The sequence below is a fragment of the Alternaria ventricosa genome (genome assembly GCF_023758065.1).
Source record: "Alternaria ventricosa strain BMP 2768 chromosome Unknown scaffold_1, whole genome shotgun sequence".
Lineage (NCBI taxonomy): Eukaryota > Fungi > Ascomycota > Dothideomycetes > Pleosporales > Pleosporaceae > Alternaria > Alternaria ventricosa.
The window spans coordinates 2488188-2503752 of record NW_026055681.1 but is presented as its reverse complement, the minus strand read 5'-3'; the positions used below and the strand labels follow the sequence as shown (position 1 = coordinate 2503752).

General features: G+C 52.0%; 4 protein-coding genes and 1 non-coding gene across 5 annotated transcripts; 2 read left to right on the top strand and 3 right to left on the bottom strand.

Moving 5' to 3' along the window:
• Positions 1-4010: 4010 nt before the first annotated feature.
• On the bottom strand, positions 4011-8501 carry J4E93_000863 (uncharacterized protein; the record flags this gene model as incomplete). Its single annotated transcript, XM_049338819.1, has 3 exons — positions 4011-4504; positions 4557-8045; positions 8096-8501. 3 exons carry the CDS (start codon positions 8499-8501, stop codon positions 4011-4013), a joined length of 4389 nt encoding a protein of 1462 aa, XP_049204704.1.
• A 237-nt stretch (positions 8502-8738) lies between these two features.
• On the top strand, positions 8739-9477 carry J4E93_000862 (uncharacterized protein; the record flags this gene model as incomplete). Its single annotated transcript, XM_049338818.1, has 4 exons — positions 8739-8810; positions 8870-8886; positions 8938-9143; positions 9203-9477. The coding sequence occupies 4 exons, from the start codon at positions 8739-8741 to the stop codon at positions 9475-9477; spliced, it is 570 nt and encodes a 189-aa protein (XP_049204703.1).
• Positions 9478-9673: 196 nt separating this feature from the next.
• On the bottom strand, positions 9674-11085 carry J4E93_000861 (uncharacterized protein; the record flags this gene model as incomplete). The annotated part of the gene is made up of 2 exons (XM_049338817.1): positions 9674-11038; positions 11077-11085. 2 exons carry the CDS (start codon positions 11083-11085, stop codon positions 9674-9676), a joined length of 1374 nt encoding a protein of 457 aa, XP_049204702.1.
• A 532-nt stretch (positions 11086-11617) lies between these two features.
• Positions 11618-11689, bottom strand: J4E93_000860. The gene has a single exon. It is a non-coding gene; the product is annotated as a tRNA-Arg (tRNA).
• A 774-nt stretch (positions 11690-12463) lies between these two features.
• Positions 12464-13975, top strand: RPT5 (26S proteasome regulatory subunit 6A; the record flags this gene model as incomplete). Its single annotated transcript, XM_049338816.1, has 3 exons — positions 12464-12774; positions 12857-13272; positions 13320-13975. The coding sequence occupies 3 exons, from the start codon at positions 12464-12466 to the stop codon at positions 13973-13975; spliced, it is 1383 nt and encodes a 460-aa protein (XP_049204701.1).
• Between the last annotated feature and the right edge of the window lie 1590 nt (positions 13976-15565).

Sequence of the window (15565 nt, the reverse complement as noted above, 5' to 3'; positions counted from 1 at the left end):
AACGCAAATCCAAGTATAAAAATGATCTTCTCTCTTCGCAAAGGTTCTCTTCTCCAGCACACAAAATTATCCGTACATTTTCAAAAGTGGTAGGACCTAACCCTATGTGGCGGTCCTTTGGCCTGGCGCGCACTCCAAAAAACTTGAAACTGGTTTGATGTCTTCTCCAACCCAGAGAAGTCATCGAAAGGCACACTGCTTCAACTGATGCCTTCCGACTGAGCTCATTCTCCCATACTATGCCTGTTGAAAAACGCGAAGTCGGGCTACCATGAAGCACAGCGTGTGCGCACTTCTACACTTCATCTACCAGTCTTTGGCCTACTATCCAAAAAGTTGTCCTGTCTAGAGCAATGACTTGTCAGAGTTTGCGCTTCGCACTTGTATACTGAAATATCAAAAACATGTTGAAAACCCTGTATGTTCCTGCCCTTCCAATTCGAGCGCACGCATCCACATATTCCCTGAGAAGCTATGCTTCTACTTGTATAAAAGCACGCCGTGTGCTCTCTTCTACTCTTCATCTACAACTATCTTCAAAAATCCGAAAGCGGCTTTCTGGAATGTAATGTGCGCGTCTGCTCTCTGCGCTTCCATATCAGAACACCAAATGCCCGATCACAACAATTTACGTTTCTGAGCTCAAAATCCAATACATTGTCTTTATGTTCTCCGAACGCCACAGCGGTCACATAAATGCCGGCATCGAGGTACCTGTGTTGTCCAAGTACCAGTTTCCCACTTGCGTACTCAAAATCGATCGCCTACCAAACTATGTGCGAGTCCGTCCCTCGCGCTCTCATCTCAGAAAACCACAAAAGCTACAAGAATGCATTGCATGTGTCGAGATGGTCCGGGTGTGGATATATAAACTGCGACAGTTGGTCGCTTTCACTCCTCATCTACTGGCCATTCTCTTTTTTTACCAAAACAAATGAGAACGATCCTGATGTGCGAGTCCGCCTTCCTCGTTTTTCCACCAAAATATCAGGATCAGCTGCTACAGGTCGCTGCCCATTGCTTCGAGGCTCCGAAAAAGACAGCTCGCAAGATCCACATGGTGCTGTTCCTGATCGGCAAGCAACGAATACATAAGGACCGCCGTCTGCGTCTGAAAACATTTTCTTCTTCAGACAACTGCATCACTTACATTCCCAAAACGACTGGGATCTAGTTTGATGTTGGGGGCGGCAGCGGCGGCAGCGGCGGTTTTGCTGCCACTATTACAAGATCCCAATTGCGAAAGCCTGTAATCAAATGATACCAGAGCTGGCATATGTCTGCGTTCGTCGGAAGACTGAAACAATATTTCACCAGTTCTCATGTCTTCTGTCTCTCTGGCCAGAGATACGAATAGACCTGTTGTCTAGTGCTTGGCGTCGTGTATAAAACCTTGCGCCGGTCGACTCTCCTCTCCTCTCCTATACTACCATACTCTATTATCTGAAGGACGCAAAAAACGAAGAGCGCTGAAGAATGATCTGCTGTGGGTTCTTCTTCCAAATTGGTATTCTGATTTCCCGATGATTTCCACCAACTTGTCGGGTCGTCTCAAACTTCAGGGAGTGTCCAAAATAAGTTGGCGTCTGGGGCGTCGTGTATAAAACCTCACATCAATGGACTCTACTCCTCTTCTTCATGGTACTATCTTATTCTCTAAAATCCCGAGCCATTCCAAGCATGATCTGCCTCGCTTCTCTTCCAAAATGTGGAATCAATCGACACATGATTCGAGCACTCTTCCAACGGTCTCAAACTCCAATCACTGTTCGATATGACACGACATCCCGGACGTCGTGTACGAAACCTTGTGTGTCAGTGGACTTTACTCTTCTTATCCATTACTCCCCTTTATTTTCCAAAAGCGACAAAGTTTGCCTGAATGGTCTGTTGTGCCTCTTCTTTCTAAAATCCGACTCGGAATCAGGAACAATTCGGAGATACTGTCTGGCTGTCTAAAACCCACCAGGTCAGATGGCATGACTGCGCGGCTTGCCAGATCGGGCATCATGTAACACACGAAAAGTCTTGAGTTCGACCTACCATGTTTTCGTGGGACAAGTTTTGCTACACCAACTTCACTGTTTCAAAAACCGGAACAACGCCTAGATAAGTGCATTCCGGTTCTGGCCTATAGTATGCTTATGTGTATATAAGCCACCACTTGTCCTGCTGTCTCCTGGGCGCTCATATTCACAAACTTCTTCCTATCCTCCAAATCAAGTACACGACAGGATGATGAGACCAGTCTCCTGCCCTGGCCTGACCTCCAACATCAAAAGATAAGATTCCAAAGAATATGCTGCTTCTCTGCACCCAAGTGTTTCTCCAGGCCTACTTGAAACAGCTTTGAACTAGCTGGTAGCAGGGCTACGGTATATAAACGACTACATGCACTGTTCCACGCACTTCTTCCATCCACACAGTTCTTCGTGTTCTCCAAAAATCGCGATCCCGCTACCCATGAGATCGAGTCTGTTCTTCTTTCCCCATAGCTTTGGTCGAAAACTATAAGAAGATCTTGGATGTCTGCTTTCCTGCACCGAAGTCTTAGTCCGCAGGACCAAAAACCTAAAGCAACATTGGGATGGTTGCTGGCGCTCTCCTCAATTTACCTACACAAGATGGAATTCAGTTCCAAAATACAGCCAGAAACCTGCTTGTGACTGACGTATGCAGTGCGACGGTGCCTACCGTATATAAACACCCTCCAGCTTTAGTAACTCTCGTCCTTCATCTACATCCCTCTGCTTGTTCCACCCGAAAAAAAAGCAAGCAGCCTTCGATGGGTCGGCGTCTTCGTCCGTCTCTAGGGTTACACTCAAACAACCAGGAATACTGCTGATGTCGTTTCTCCGAACCAAAGCCTTCCTTGCGAAATAACAAAAGCTATCTACATCATCTGGATGGTACCTTGCGCCGTCCTGCGCCTTCCTACGCACTTCGCGCTTATTTCTAAAATGGAGTTCCAGATCCCATGAGACTTGTCCATGGCTTACCAGTCTATTACACACCTGCTCTAGACAGAGACGCATATATAAACACCTCCTCTCTGCGCCGATCACTTCACTCTTATCCACAGACTTCTTGTCATCCACCAAAAAGATGTATCAACACATAGCATGGTCTGGATCCTCCTGCTTCTTTCCTCAAAATCGCGGCCTACTGTAATATGTCGTCTTCCAGCGCCAGAAGCTCAAAAAGCGCATACCCGAGAACTACTTCCCATTCTCCAAAACCTCATTTCAACCACCACATAAGACGGACTCCGCCTTTCTGTATTCACCAAAAGTACACCTTCGGTACGGAATGTTGTCTTCCTGTGCCCAAACTCGACAATACTTAAAACATTTTCTTGTCCATCAAAATGACAATACAAGCTTTAAATGATCTGGGCATTTCCTCCTGTGCTGTCTCTACAAGCACACAAAGCGCGAAGAGCAATCACGCATGTCGTCTTTCTGCGCAAAAACCCAGAAGACTCGGTCGCAACAAGATATGAAAGATCTTCTGCTCTTCTCCAAAACGATATCTTGAAGCGAAGATGATCGGAGTCTCCCTGTGCTTTCTCTCAAAACAAACGGCGAAAGACAAAATGTCTTCCTCCTGTCCTCTTCCTGGAAAAAATCGCCTACGAATCCTGTTTATGTCTTCCCTCTCCCTCTAAGCCTCTGGAAGGAATAAAAGTTGACGGAGAAAATTTGATGACCCTGTGGAGGGCGCTGGCCCTCCTGACAACAGAGCAGCAGTGGTCAAAGTTATGAGAGCGTCACAACCCAACCCAACCACATGCCGAGCAAGTTTCGAGCCAAAAGTGTGCATGCCACTCGGGCGATGATCGATCTGGTATCTTTCGTCTCTAAGTCTCTACTTCCACCAACTCGAAACTCTCGCAACCCATCAAATAAGAACTAAACATACAAACATTACGCCAATTTATGCAATACCCCACCTTTCATCACCATGCAATCCACCTTCAAATCTTTTTGCTCTGGCCTACGTTCTCCACGTTAAACCACCACCGCATCATCCTCCTCCTCCTCATCAAACTCCTCATTCACCTCCTCAGGAATAAGCACGTTCTCGGGTCTATCATCATCCTCATCCTCCTCCTTCCCTCCACCATTCGCCTCCCCCATCGTAACCTCCCTCGTGGGCATAACCCCCCCATTCGCCTTCATAGCCTCGACCTTCGTCTTAGTCATCTCATACACATACTTGCCCAAATGCTCTACATCCTGCATCTCAGCCTCACCTTCCACATTTCCGGATTGTTCGGCCGGTCGTTGAGTTTCGCCGAACATTTCGTCGGTGACGAGCGTGAGCTTGTCGGGGCGTTGGAGGAGGATGTCGAAGGCGGGTTTGAGCTCGAAGACGGATTCGAAGACGGAGCGGCGGCCCAGGATGTAGAGGCCCAGACGGGCGCGGGAGAGGGCGACGGTGAGGCGCCGGATGTCGCGGAGGTAGCCGATTGCGCGGGTGCGGACTAGGGAGAGGATGATGTCTTGAGAGTGTGTTAGTACAAATCGAGGTTAGGGAGGGTGGGTGGTACTTACAGTCATTCTGCTCGCCCTGGTACTTGTCCACCGTCGCGACGATCTTTGGGCGACCGAAGAGGGGATTGTTCTTGCACTTGTGCCCCAACACGTCGTTGATCAGACTCTTCTGTCCCGCATACGTGGTCAAGATGGATATCTTGCTCGCTGGATAGCCCAGTAGACGCATGTACATGAACAGCGCGACTGCGTACTCGGCTTCGCCCAAGTTGATCATCCAGTGCGGTGTGGGTTGGTCTTCACCCTTGCCCTTGTAATCCTGGACGTCGATGAACTGGTACTCGTGCTTGAAGCCTGGGTTGGCAATCTGGAACTCGGGTTTAGATAGGACGGAGGGCAGGTTCGACAGTGAGGGGTAGCGCCACTTGTAGAGTTCGGCGATGGACGGGCGAGCACGACCTTGCTGGTCAAGCATGATAGTCGGCACACCGAGGCGGACGAGTCGTTGGAAGAGGGATTGCTCCAGATTGGCGTACTGGCGGAAAGCGAGGTTTTGAATGACGGGCGAATTTTGGAGATGATCACCGCAAAGCACAATGCGCTGGAGAGGAAGTTCGCCATCCTTGGGGTTTTGCAGTGCGAGGGGAATGAAGTTCTCGATCTCGGTGATCTGGGCGGCTTCTTCCATGATGACATTGTCGTAGTGGAAGCCTAACGAAGCAATCTCTTGTCTCCGCATAGCAGCGTGTGTCGATGTCATGGCGATGATACGAGCTTCCTTGATCAACAGATAATTCGCCTTGTCCCGCGGGTTCCGCAGGATCTCAAACGGACGAATGTCCTCAAGCTCAGTGAAGATCTTCTCGACATGGCGGTAGCAGCCTTGCGCAATCTCAAGAATCTGTTCGCGATCTGCTGCTTGAGGGAAGAGAGGTTGCGGTGCGTTTGAGAAGTAGTCTCTGAATGGGAACTCAGTGATTATCTGGTCAACACTTGTGTCCTCGGTTGTAACACTATCCCAGTATTGCGTCCATGCTGGCTTCACATAAACAAGGTTGAAGTAATCTGCAGTCTCGCACGAGCTACCATGAGCACCGGGCGCATTGAAGTTCTTCGCCAACCGATCGACTTCAGACAGATAGTACTGCCCTCTCTCGAGGAACGACTCTACACGTCCATGCTTGCTGTAGCTGACATCAGTCTCAAGGTCCTCTTCACCATGACCCAGACGCAGAAGATGACGCTCATCGATGTCAAGCGCCGTAATCTTTTGGAAGAGCTGGTTAAGCGCCTGATTACTGTGCGCGACGAGCAAAGTCCGCTGGTCCGGGAAGTTGTGATATAGATTGGATATAATTTGGGTCGCGACGTCCGTCTTGCCGGTACCCGGGGGTCCGAGCACCACCGTGAGACCAGGTTGTGTGCCCGAGGTGATAGCCTCAATTTGGGCAGGTGTAAATCTGACCGCATTCAGCCTCGGCGCATCTGCAGGGTATGGCCCCATGTTCGGCGGTTTGTACGAGGATACGTGAAGCGATTCATGCAGAGGTTGTGCAACCACTTTCTGGTCGCGACGCCGCTTTTTGGATGCTCGAGGAGGTGCGATGTTTGGTTCACCTGCAGCAGGGTATTCCACAACGTATGGAGGCCCAAAGGATGTCTGTGCTTCCTCGTGGGGTTCGATAGACTTGCCAGGCATTGCCTCGATCAGGTGCTGCCAGTCCAAGAAGGTATCCCGGAAATCTATCTTGTTCAGTTTGTTAGGAAGTCGCTTGTACGTTGCCGACGCGGGATCACCATATCCTAGGAAGACCTCTTGGAGCCAAGAGGGTGCCGGGATGTCTGAGAGGGTCAGGCGCTTGATGGATTCTAGGATGGGCAGGAAGTTGTTTTCCCGTCCTCTCCGACGGACAATCATGTTGATGTGCTCGTAAACGTCTGGCCTTCCTTCGGCAGTTTGGTCCATGTCGGTTTGGTACTGCTTCGCGTCGATATTGACAAGGAGTCGTCGTTGGCGCACCCGAGGTCCAAAGCCGTCGTCGCGGCCTTGTTCGCGCAGAGGCCGGCCTTTGTCGTCCAGAACTTGAACCACCTGGGCGCATCTCATCCGGTGCAAGCCAAGCTGTTCTCCAGTTGTGATATCTTCGCGGTGACCATTGCGCATGGGTACGTCGTCTTTGCCCTCAACAGCAAGGAGGAAGACGACGTCATCCGGTCTTAGCTGTTCCCAATCCCGTCGTACTGGGTGTTGCAGGCGACTGACGTCCAATATAATCTCCGCACGAACGTATGCTGGGTGTTGCTCGCCTACCTTGGAAGGTGCTACGTCGACGATAGCAGGCTTCATGATAGGGAGTGACATCTTGGAAACGCCACCGAACTTGGTGTTGACGCCTTTACCCTTGGGCTTCACGCGCTTCACCACGTCCTCCATGTCCTTCCGGATACCGTAGAAGGACTCGGCGCGGTACAGGATGAATGATCTCCATAAGAAATCGCCCATGGTAAGGTACTGAAGATTCAGCTTGGGTATAGCGAGCGGTCTTGACCCATCATACGATTCGTTTCGCAGGAAGGTGGTCTCGTAGAGAACCTTCTCTGTAGGTAATACGGGCATCTCGCGGACATTGTCTTTGAAGGTCGGTCGCTTTTCTACAAGCGCAATCAGGGTCTCCATGTAGAAAGCTCGGTCGCGCACCAGGTAGGTCGACGCGGGGTACTCTGTTCGTAGGCCCATGAGAGAGCAAAGCTCAACGAGCTCGGTGTCGCTCAGTGTGCGCAAATGGCCATCCAACTCCTCCCGGTTTCCGATGCTGCTGTGGTTCGCCAGGGCCATCAACTGAAGCTTTTCCTGGAAGGCGGCATAGCCTGTCCGTTGCAACTTCGCCAGAGTATCGTAATGCTGTTGGTCGTACTCTAGCTTGGACAACTGACGGCCTGTCTGATCCTCGATGGGGAAGTTGGTGAAGTGGCTCAGCAAGTCGAAAAGGTCCCGGAAAAGGCCGTTATCCTCGTCCGTGTACATGGGCGACAAGCGAATGGCCGGGAGCATGTTCAAGTCCTGTAGCAGCGTGTTGACATATCTCCTTGTTGGCAGCTGGCTCTGCAGGTCGACCAGAAGCTCCATGAAGCGCTCGCAGTAAGCCATGTTGTCCCTCGTCTCTTCCCTGCTAGTGCTGTTGTATAGTCTGTCGATGAAGTCCAGCAGCAGTGTGTAGATCCACGATCGCTCGAAACGTAAACGAGCCTGTAGCGCTTCGTCGCCAGCATCGAATCGCTTGGATGCGGCCCTCCATGCCTTGCGCAACATGCTGTGTTCCTCGAAGTACTGCTCGCGCACGGCATCCGAATGGAGGTTTTTCCATATCGATATGCCGACCAGAGGCGCGCACTCCTTCCGCACAAGACCGCTGTCTAGTGATTGGAAGGCGCCGATGACGAAGGACACGAGCTGTGTGCGGATCTTGCTCGGCTGGGACGGGTCCACGGTCATGGATAGTATGCGGCGGAAGAAGGAGGAGAATTCCGCGGGCTTGCTAGCAAAGTGGTCTATACAATGTCAGCATATGTCGTCCATACTAAGAGTTGCAGCAACTCACCCCATGATGCCAGGTTCTCCCTCCTCTTAACATTGACCATAAGCGCCAACAGCAGATGGTGGTAGTTCGATGCATCTTCGGTGAAGCCCGGCCACAGATATCTCTCCAGAAGTTGCAGGTTCTCCAGAATCAAAAGCGACGAGTATGCAAAGTCGACATTCTCCAGCTCGTCCCATAGCTCTTTCTTGACCACTTCGGGTCGCACTTTCGGCGTCTTCTTGGCAGTGAGCCAGTTCTTCCTCGCTACCTGCGCGAAATGGTTTTCTCCGTGCAAGTCGGCGACAGTCGGGCGGGCGTGTGCGTTGGACGAGTCGGTCGCATGCGCAGCGGACGCGCCGTCGAGGCCATTTGACATTGACAAGCCCGTGGGCTTGACGTCCTCCATGTCGTCCACTTTCATAGCCATGATCGCAATCGGTGTCGTTGTTGGGCGCACGTGAAGGGGCCGGCGCGCATTGTTGGCGCACGAAGTTGCTCGATGGGTGATGGGGTGTGACGCGCCAAGGAAATAAAAGTAGAGAGAATGGTGTCGCGGGAGCTCTGAGCCACTAGGCCAAAGCCCGCATGCGGCACTTGCCGCCCGTGTGAACCTCACTTCGCGATCCCGCCCAGACGTCTCCGCAGTAGAGTCCCCAACACCACCATGTCTGCTCAGGACGCCTATGTCAGGCACCAGGCCGTTGTGCCGGACAAGATCCCTACTGGAGAGTATCCTGTGAGTCAATTGCAGCGCGGAAAGATGCGCAATGGGTGGTGGTAGCTAATGCATGGCAGCTCATCGACAATGACCCGTACGCTCCTCTACGATACCGAACGCATGCGAGTACTGACTGCAGATGAAGACACTTCAAGCGAGTCATTCGGTATGCCCGTCCGTCCGACTGGGCGCAAGGTGCCGCGCTCGGAGCCCTGAGCCCCGGATTGATGATGTACTGGGAGAAGATCTCGCCCTCCATGGTTGGCAAGGGCGGTTTCGCCCCCATCATGCGACTGAGCGGTGCTGTCGGTCTTACCGGAGCTTTCGTTTTCGTCTACTCGAGGTCATGCAGTACGTGGAACCAGTCCGGACATAGAGAAGATTGGATTGGATACTAACTTCTACGGCAGTGCGCTTCTACGGTGCCCGCGAGAACCGCCGCGAGGTCGAGATGGACATGCGCGAGATGGTCGACAAGGTCAAGAAGGGCGAGTCGCTGTACGGAACCACCGAGATGACCGAGTACATGCAGGGAGTTGCACACAGGAACTCGCGTTACTCCTCCACATTTTCGCACATCCTCGCATGGCCAAACTTTGTCAACCACCCTTACCACGGCGTGGACACTGCCAAGTACTACCGCCAGGCTGAGTTGGAGCTGGAACAGGAGAGGGGTGGTCGGTAAACGTTTGATATAAGAGAAGAGAATGGTTTCCTTATAGTGCGGGTGTACATAAGTTCTGATGAACCAGACATCAAGTTCCAGCACACTACTTTTGCCCGTTGAGAATATGTTCCACACAAACACGACTAGTGATATCCGCCCAGTAACACGATATCTCGATACTTTCTATTTCTTTGATACCCCCTTACTCCCATCCTTAGTTTACAGCCAGCCCCTTCAGCACACTCTCTTTTCCAAAATGCCGCATCTTGAACTTGCTAATCCAATCATCCCTATTGATGTACGCTCCACAGATCCTGCGCTTCCCTGTGAAGCTACTCCGTCCATGCAGCACCCTCCAGTTGTCGAAGATGAGCACTCTACCCGGCACAAGCTGTTCCCAATACTCATTCTCCTTCTTCTTGAGTATCGCGTCGAACTTGCGAGCTGCGTCGTACCATGTCTCAACTTCTTCGATAGGAAGCTCAATAGATGCTCTATCTGACGTGTTCCACCGGACGCGGAGCAAGTCGCCCGTAGCGGTGTCGTGCTCGAGGACGGGGAAGCCACGGTAGGGTTGTATTGAAATGCCTTCGTTGCCTGAGGCGTGTCCATGGACATTTACCGTTGAAAGAATCTCATATGCTTTGCGGTCGGTATGCAAGAGTTCGTCCGCAGCTTTGAAGCCATCGACAAGGAGACTTGCACCGCCTTCACCGTCGGTGTGGGAAAGGAGGTGAAAAGCCTGTAGGCCGGCTGGGTCGGAGAAGTAGGTAGTGTCTGTATGTGCTTCTAGTGCGATGTTGGTGTATGCGGTATCCTTGCTCGCTAGGTCGGCCGTGAAGTCGTAGAAGCCGCCGTAGTGCGTTTCCCTAATAAAGGCTATTTTTTCCAGCATCTTCTTCGTGGCCTCTGGGTTCTCGAAAGGCGTCTCATCGACGTAGCAGAATCCGAATCTGCGCAGCCTGAAAAGTAGGTCGTTGCTGTTAGGATTCATCACGTTAGCATACAGAGTCTTTGGTGGGCCCGAAGCGATGGATGAGTCCCAGGGTTTGATGTCGACCAAAGCTTGACGCTGTACGGCCTTCAACCTCGCGTTGTTTATAGCTTGGGAGAGAAAAGGCCCCGAGTATTCGCTTTCATGTTCATCACTCCATTCAATTCTGTGAACCGTCTCAGACCCTCTTGTTTCAGCCGAGTACGACTTGATCGAGATGTCCTCGGGGATGGAAAATGTATCCAGAAGTCGTTGCTTGGTGGCGTCATGCGTGCAAACTTTGCATTGGCAATTGTCCCGCAACCAGATGCTTGGTATCAGTCTATCGACAAGGAACATCTTCCCGTCTCGGAGTTCAGGGTGCGTCTCGGACTCGGCGCGCTTGCTGAACGCAAAAGGTGTAGCCCCAATCCGCACTCTATATGGGCTTACTTTCCGGATGATGCGTTGTCGACCATATACCCGATCAAGCTCATGGGCAAGTCTCTTAGTCTCAAAGTGTAGTCGCCTGGCTTTGTTCATGTTCTCTACACCAAGGATGGCGTCGAGACCAGGTGTTTCTGGAACCCGCCGTTCAACCTCCTCCTGTTGCGGAGCATCTGTTTGTTTCTCATCTTGCGTACTTTGCTCATCGGCCGTATCAATGGTGGATGACGAATTTAGGCGAATTGACGCCTAGCATTTTGGTTAGTACTGTAAAAACCGTGGTGTGTCTAGACCAACCTGTAGATATGGTGGGTGAAGCGCGGCACGTCGGGCGAAAGGTGTGGCATGAGCGCACCGGAGTGCTCTTGCCGTAAACATGACACGGATTTGTCAAGCACGAAAGTGAATTAATCAGAATCGCTACACACGAGATACCAAACTCAATAGCATGTAGTCCAACAAAAGAATGTGGTGGTTGGTGGTAAGGAGATTCGGATGTCAGGAGCTTAGTATGGCAAGAGCGCTCTCTAACCACCGAACGCGACCTCGGATCTTTGCACCACAACTTAAAGACGGGAGGTTCGCTCAGTCATACGATTAAGACTATACTAGAATTGGGCTAGCGTTGATTCCAGTGAGTGGCCTCGTTGGCATGCCTCACGATCCGAAGGTGGGAAAGAAAGGCAAAAAGATGCAGAAAGACGCAAAAAGAAGCCGAACGGAACACGGCAAAAAGAACGACACCTGTGGGACTCGAACCCACAATCTTTGCCACCGGAAAGCAACGCCTTACCATTAGGCCAAGGTGCCTCGTTGAGGAATGGATGAAGATTTTGGAAACTTGAACAAATATATCGCGGGGTTTTTGCGGCCTCCACAACGACAAGCGCAACGACTATACTGCTAGCATACGTATTCTCGAACAAGGCCTTAGGCCACTATAACAAACAGTAAGTAGCCCTATGTAGGCATCTAAGATGTTTATTAACCGACGTTTAGACACCTCGCTTGCATGCGAATGCTCCAACCCATGTGTAGGCGTTGACGCACACGAGATGGTGTGTACCCAAAAGCCCATCGCAGTTGCTTCCTGTTTCCCTCACCAGTACGATCACCTTCATCCTCACATGAAACCTCTCGATTACACACTATCATTGTTGCTTAGCAAACTGAACCTACTCAGCATCATCGTACTAATCACACGTGTTGGATCTTGTCCATACCTGCTGGCGGGTGTTCGAACAGGTCCTTTCGTATAGAACCGCATGATCTCTAAATTTACCCTCTAGTACCATCGCAGTTTCCTTGATCAAGCTGCAGACTGACAGAATGACACTTCCCATCTATCGCGCGTTGTTGCGCGCGACGGATCGGCGTTCACAGACGCCAAGACAATCGGAGCTAGGGTCTCTCACCGTGCACTGGTGCGTACCTTCGTAATCCATAGCTGCCTCTACAGCTCCACATCACCGCCGCACCACAACAACCTCTTTGTCGGCGTCATTCACCACCATCACTCTTGCACCGACCCAGTCATCCCTATCACCCCCCACCGCGTAACGTCGCTCTCACAACACCGCCACCATGTCCACACTCGAAGATCTCGACGACCTTGAGCGCCACGAGAAGGAAGAGAAGAAGGACGATGACAAGAAAGACGGAGGCAAGGACGGAAAGAAGGCTGATGGCGATGCAGAGATGCAGGATGCGGAACCAGAGGAGGAGCAGCTCGACGAAGAGATCCTGAACTCAAGCACACGAGACATCGTCGCGCGCAAACGGTTACTGGAGAACGACATGCGCATCATGAAGAGCGAGTTCCAACGGCTCACACACGAGAAGGCTTCTATGAACGAGAAGATCAAGGACAACCTAGAGAAGATCGAGAACAACAGGTATGTCATTGACGTGATTGCTGTCACCCCGCAGCGCGCTGGACTGAGGCGACTTCGGGGGCAACACACTGACATCTTATAGGCAACTACCATACCTCGTCGGAAACGTTGTCGAGATCCTTGATCTTGACGTCACAGAAGAGGCGGCTGAGGAGGGAGCAAACATTGACCTAGACGCCACCCGCGTTGGCAAGTCGGCGGTCATCAAGACCTCAACTCGGCAAACCATCTTCTTGCCTCTCATCGGTCTAGTAGACCATGAGAAGCTGAAGCCCGGTGATCTCATTGGTGTGAATAAGGACTCATATCTCGTCCTCGATACCCTACCCGCAGAGTACGACAGTCGGGTGAAGGCTATGGAGGTCGACGAGAAGCCAACTGAGAAGTACACCGATGTTGGAGGTCTTGACAAGCAGATTGAAGAGCTCGTCGAGGCTGTAGTATGGCCCATGAAGGAGGCTGAGCGTTTCAAGAAGATTGGCATCAAGGCGCCGAAGGGTAAGCAACTCATGTGCTCATCTCTAGACATGTGCTAACGATCGTAGGTGCACTGATGTACGGTCCTCCCGGAACTGGAAAGACCCTTCTCGCCCGAGCCTGCGCTGCCCAAACCGACGCCACATTCCTCAAGCTCGCCGGCCCACAGCTCGTACAAATGTTCATTGGAGATGGTGCGAAGTTGGTCCGCGACTGCTTCGCCCTGGCGAAAGAGAAGGCACCCTCAATCATCTTCATCGACGAATTGGATGCCGTCGGTACAAAGCGTTTCGATTCCGAGAAGTCCGGAGACAGGGAGGTGCAGCGAACTATGTTGGAGCTGCTGAACCAGCTGGACGGTTTCGCCTCCGATGACCGTGTCAAGGTTCTTGCCGCGACGAACCGAGTCGATGTCTTGGACCCCGCTCTGCTTCGTTCTGGACGTCTGGACAGGAAGATCGAGTTCCCGCTACCAAACGAGGAGGCCCGCGCACAGATTATGCGTATCCACTCGCGGAAGATGACTGTCGACGACGCTGTCAACTGGCAAGAGTTGGCCCGCAGCACCGACGAGTTTGGTGGTGCACAGTTGAAGGCTGTATGTGTTGAGGCTGGTATGATTGCTCTCCGGACTGGTCACCAGAAGATCAGCCACGAGCACTACGTCGATGCTATCGCTGAGGTACAGGCAAAGAAGAAGGACACAGTCAACTTCTACGCCTAAGGTGTAGTTGGGTGGTGGTGCAACCGCTTGCATGCGTGCACTCTCATGCCGGGCTTGTAATAATACTTAGACCTTCAGCATAGTACCATAGCGGAAATGACGATTATGAATAACAAGAGTTGGGTTTCAGTTATTTGTTGTGAGTTGATTGGAATATAGCGTGAACAGCACATGGCGTCGAGATATTCAGACATCCTACAGTACGTTTACCCCAACCTGGGAATACTGATACAGATGATGGTTGAGTCGGGTCCAGGGAAGACGTCATTACCTGTAGATGTTCAGAAAACATAACAGATGAAGGCTGATGTTACCAGTGTCGGCCTGAACGACAGTTGCCATGTGCTTGACTACGACGCCCGCGGACTACGCGTTGACAGTGTGAGGGTTCGAGTCCCACCACGATGCCGATAGCAAAGACTTGCAGAATTTCGATACACTTGCATCTCGCAAAACACAACTCTTGAAAGCCGTCACCAACGTGGCGATATGCAAGTTTTAGGACGAAATAAAGATGGCATCGATACGACACAAGCGAATAACGTACCGGGGATACCTCTTCCGTTGCTGACCTTTAGGTGTATTGAAGAGACACTTCGCTGATACAACAATGCTATGAGTCTACCAGGTGATATAGCCGCGCCTCAAGTCTCACGCATAGCGAAGAAGAGAATCAGTCTTCAAATTGGATTCTGGCCTAGTCTTGTTTCATACTGATCATTGAAGACGTACTCTGGTATACAGGATGATTACAATACCTTCGAGGTGGTTCGTCAGAGTGTCTGGTGCGCCTTCAAGTCTCACCCCCAGCCAACCCGCCCACGCAAGGCTGGCAGCTGCCGACATCGTCCGGGATCATCACTTGCACCCGATAACTGAAAGTGACTTGCATGTAGAAAACAACGCCGAGCCACGGTCGCGCTCCTTCCATGCGTTCGACGTCCCTGCATTCTGGCACGCCCTCCCTCCTCCCCTCTGATTGGCCGCCGACCCCACCAAGCGCAACCTCAACCATCCCCGTCTCAACACCAACATGCCAGGCACGTCTCACCCACGCGCAACAACACCACCACCCGATAGGTCGGACTGACGTCTTTGTTCCCTCTCTAGACTCTTGCTATTCAAGATCTAGAGATACTTTCGGTTCTATTAGGACCCTGCATAGCCGCCTCTAGCGGTGGTGCGGTAGTCTACTCAGGGCAGTTCCGTAATGCTGATAGTAAGGAAGGTATGTTTCTCTGGTAGGCTGTCTGGGCGCTGTTTGAGTGATCTTCAGAACATGTGGTGAGGGTCATTGGCTGCTAGGTGTTGCGAGACACGAGGACGAAGCCGTACGCCAGGCTGCGCAGCGGGGTGACCTTGTCTATTGGGGCATGCGGCTATGTATGATGACCGAACCGAAGTCGGAATGATGCTTGGGGGACTCGGAATGAGGGCTCATATAACCCCTCCATGGTGTTTGTGGGGTTTCTTTTGTTTTGTTGTCGGGGGGGGGGGGGGGGGGGGGGGGGGGGGGGGGGGGGGGGGGGGGGGGGGGGGGGGGGGGGGGGGGGGGGGGGGGGGGGGGGGGGGGGGGGGGGGGGGGGCGGG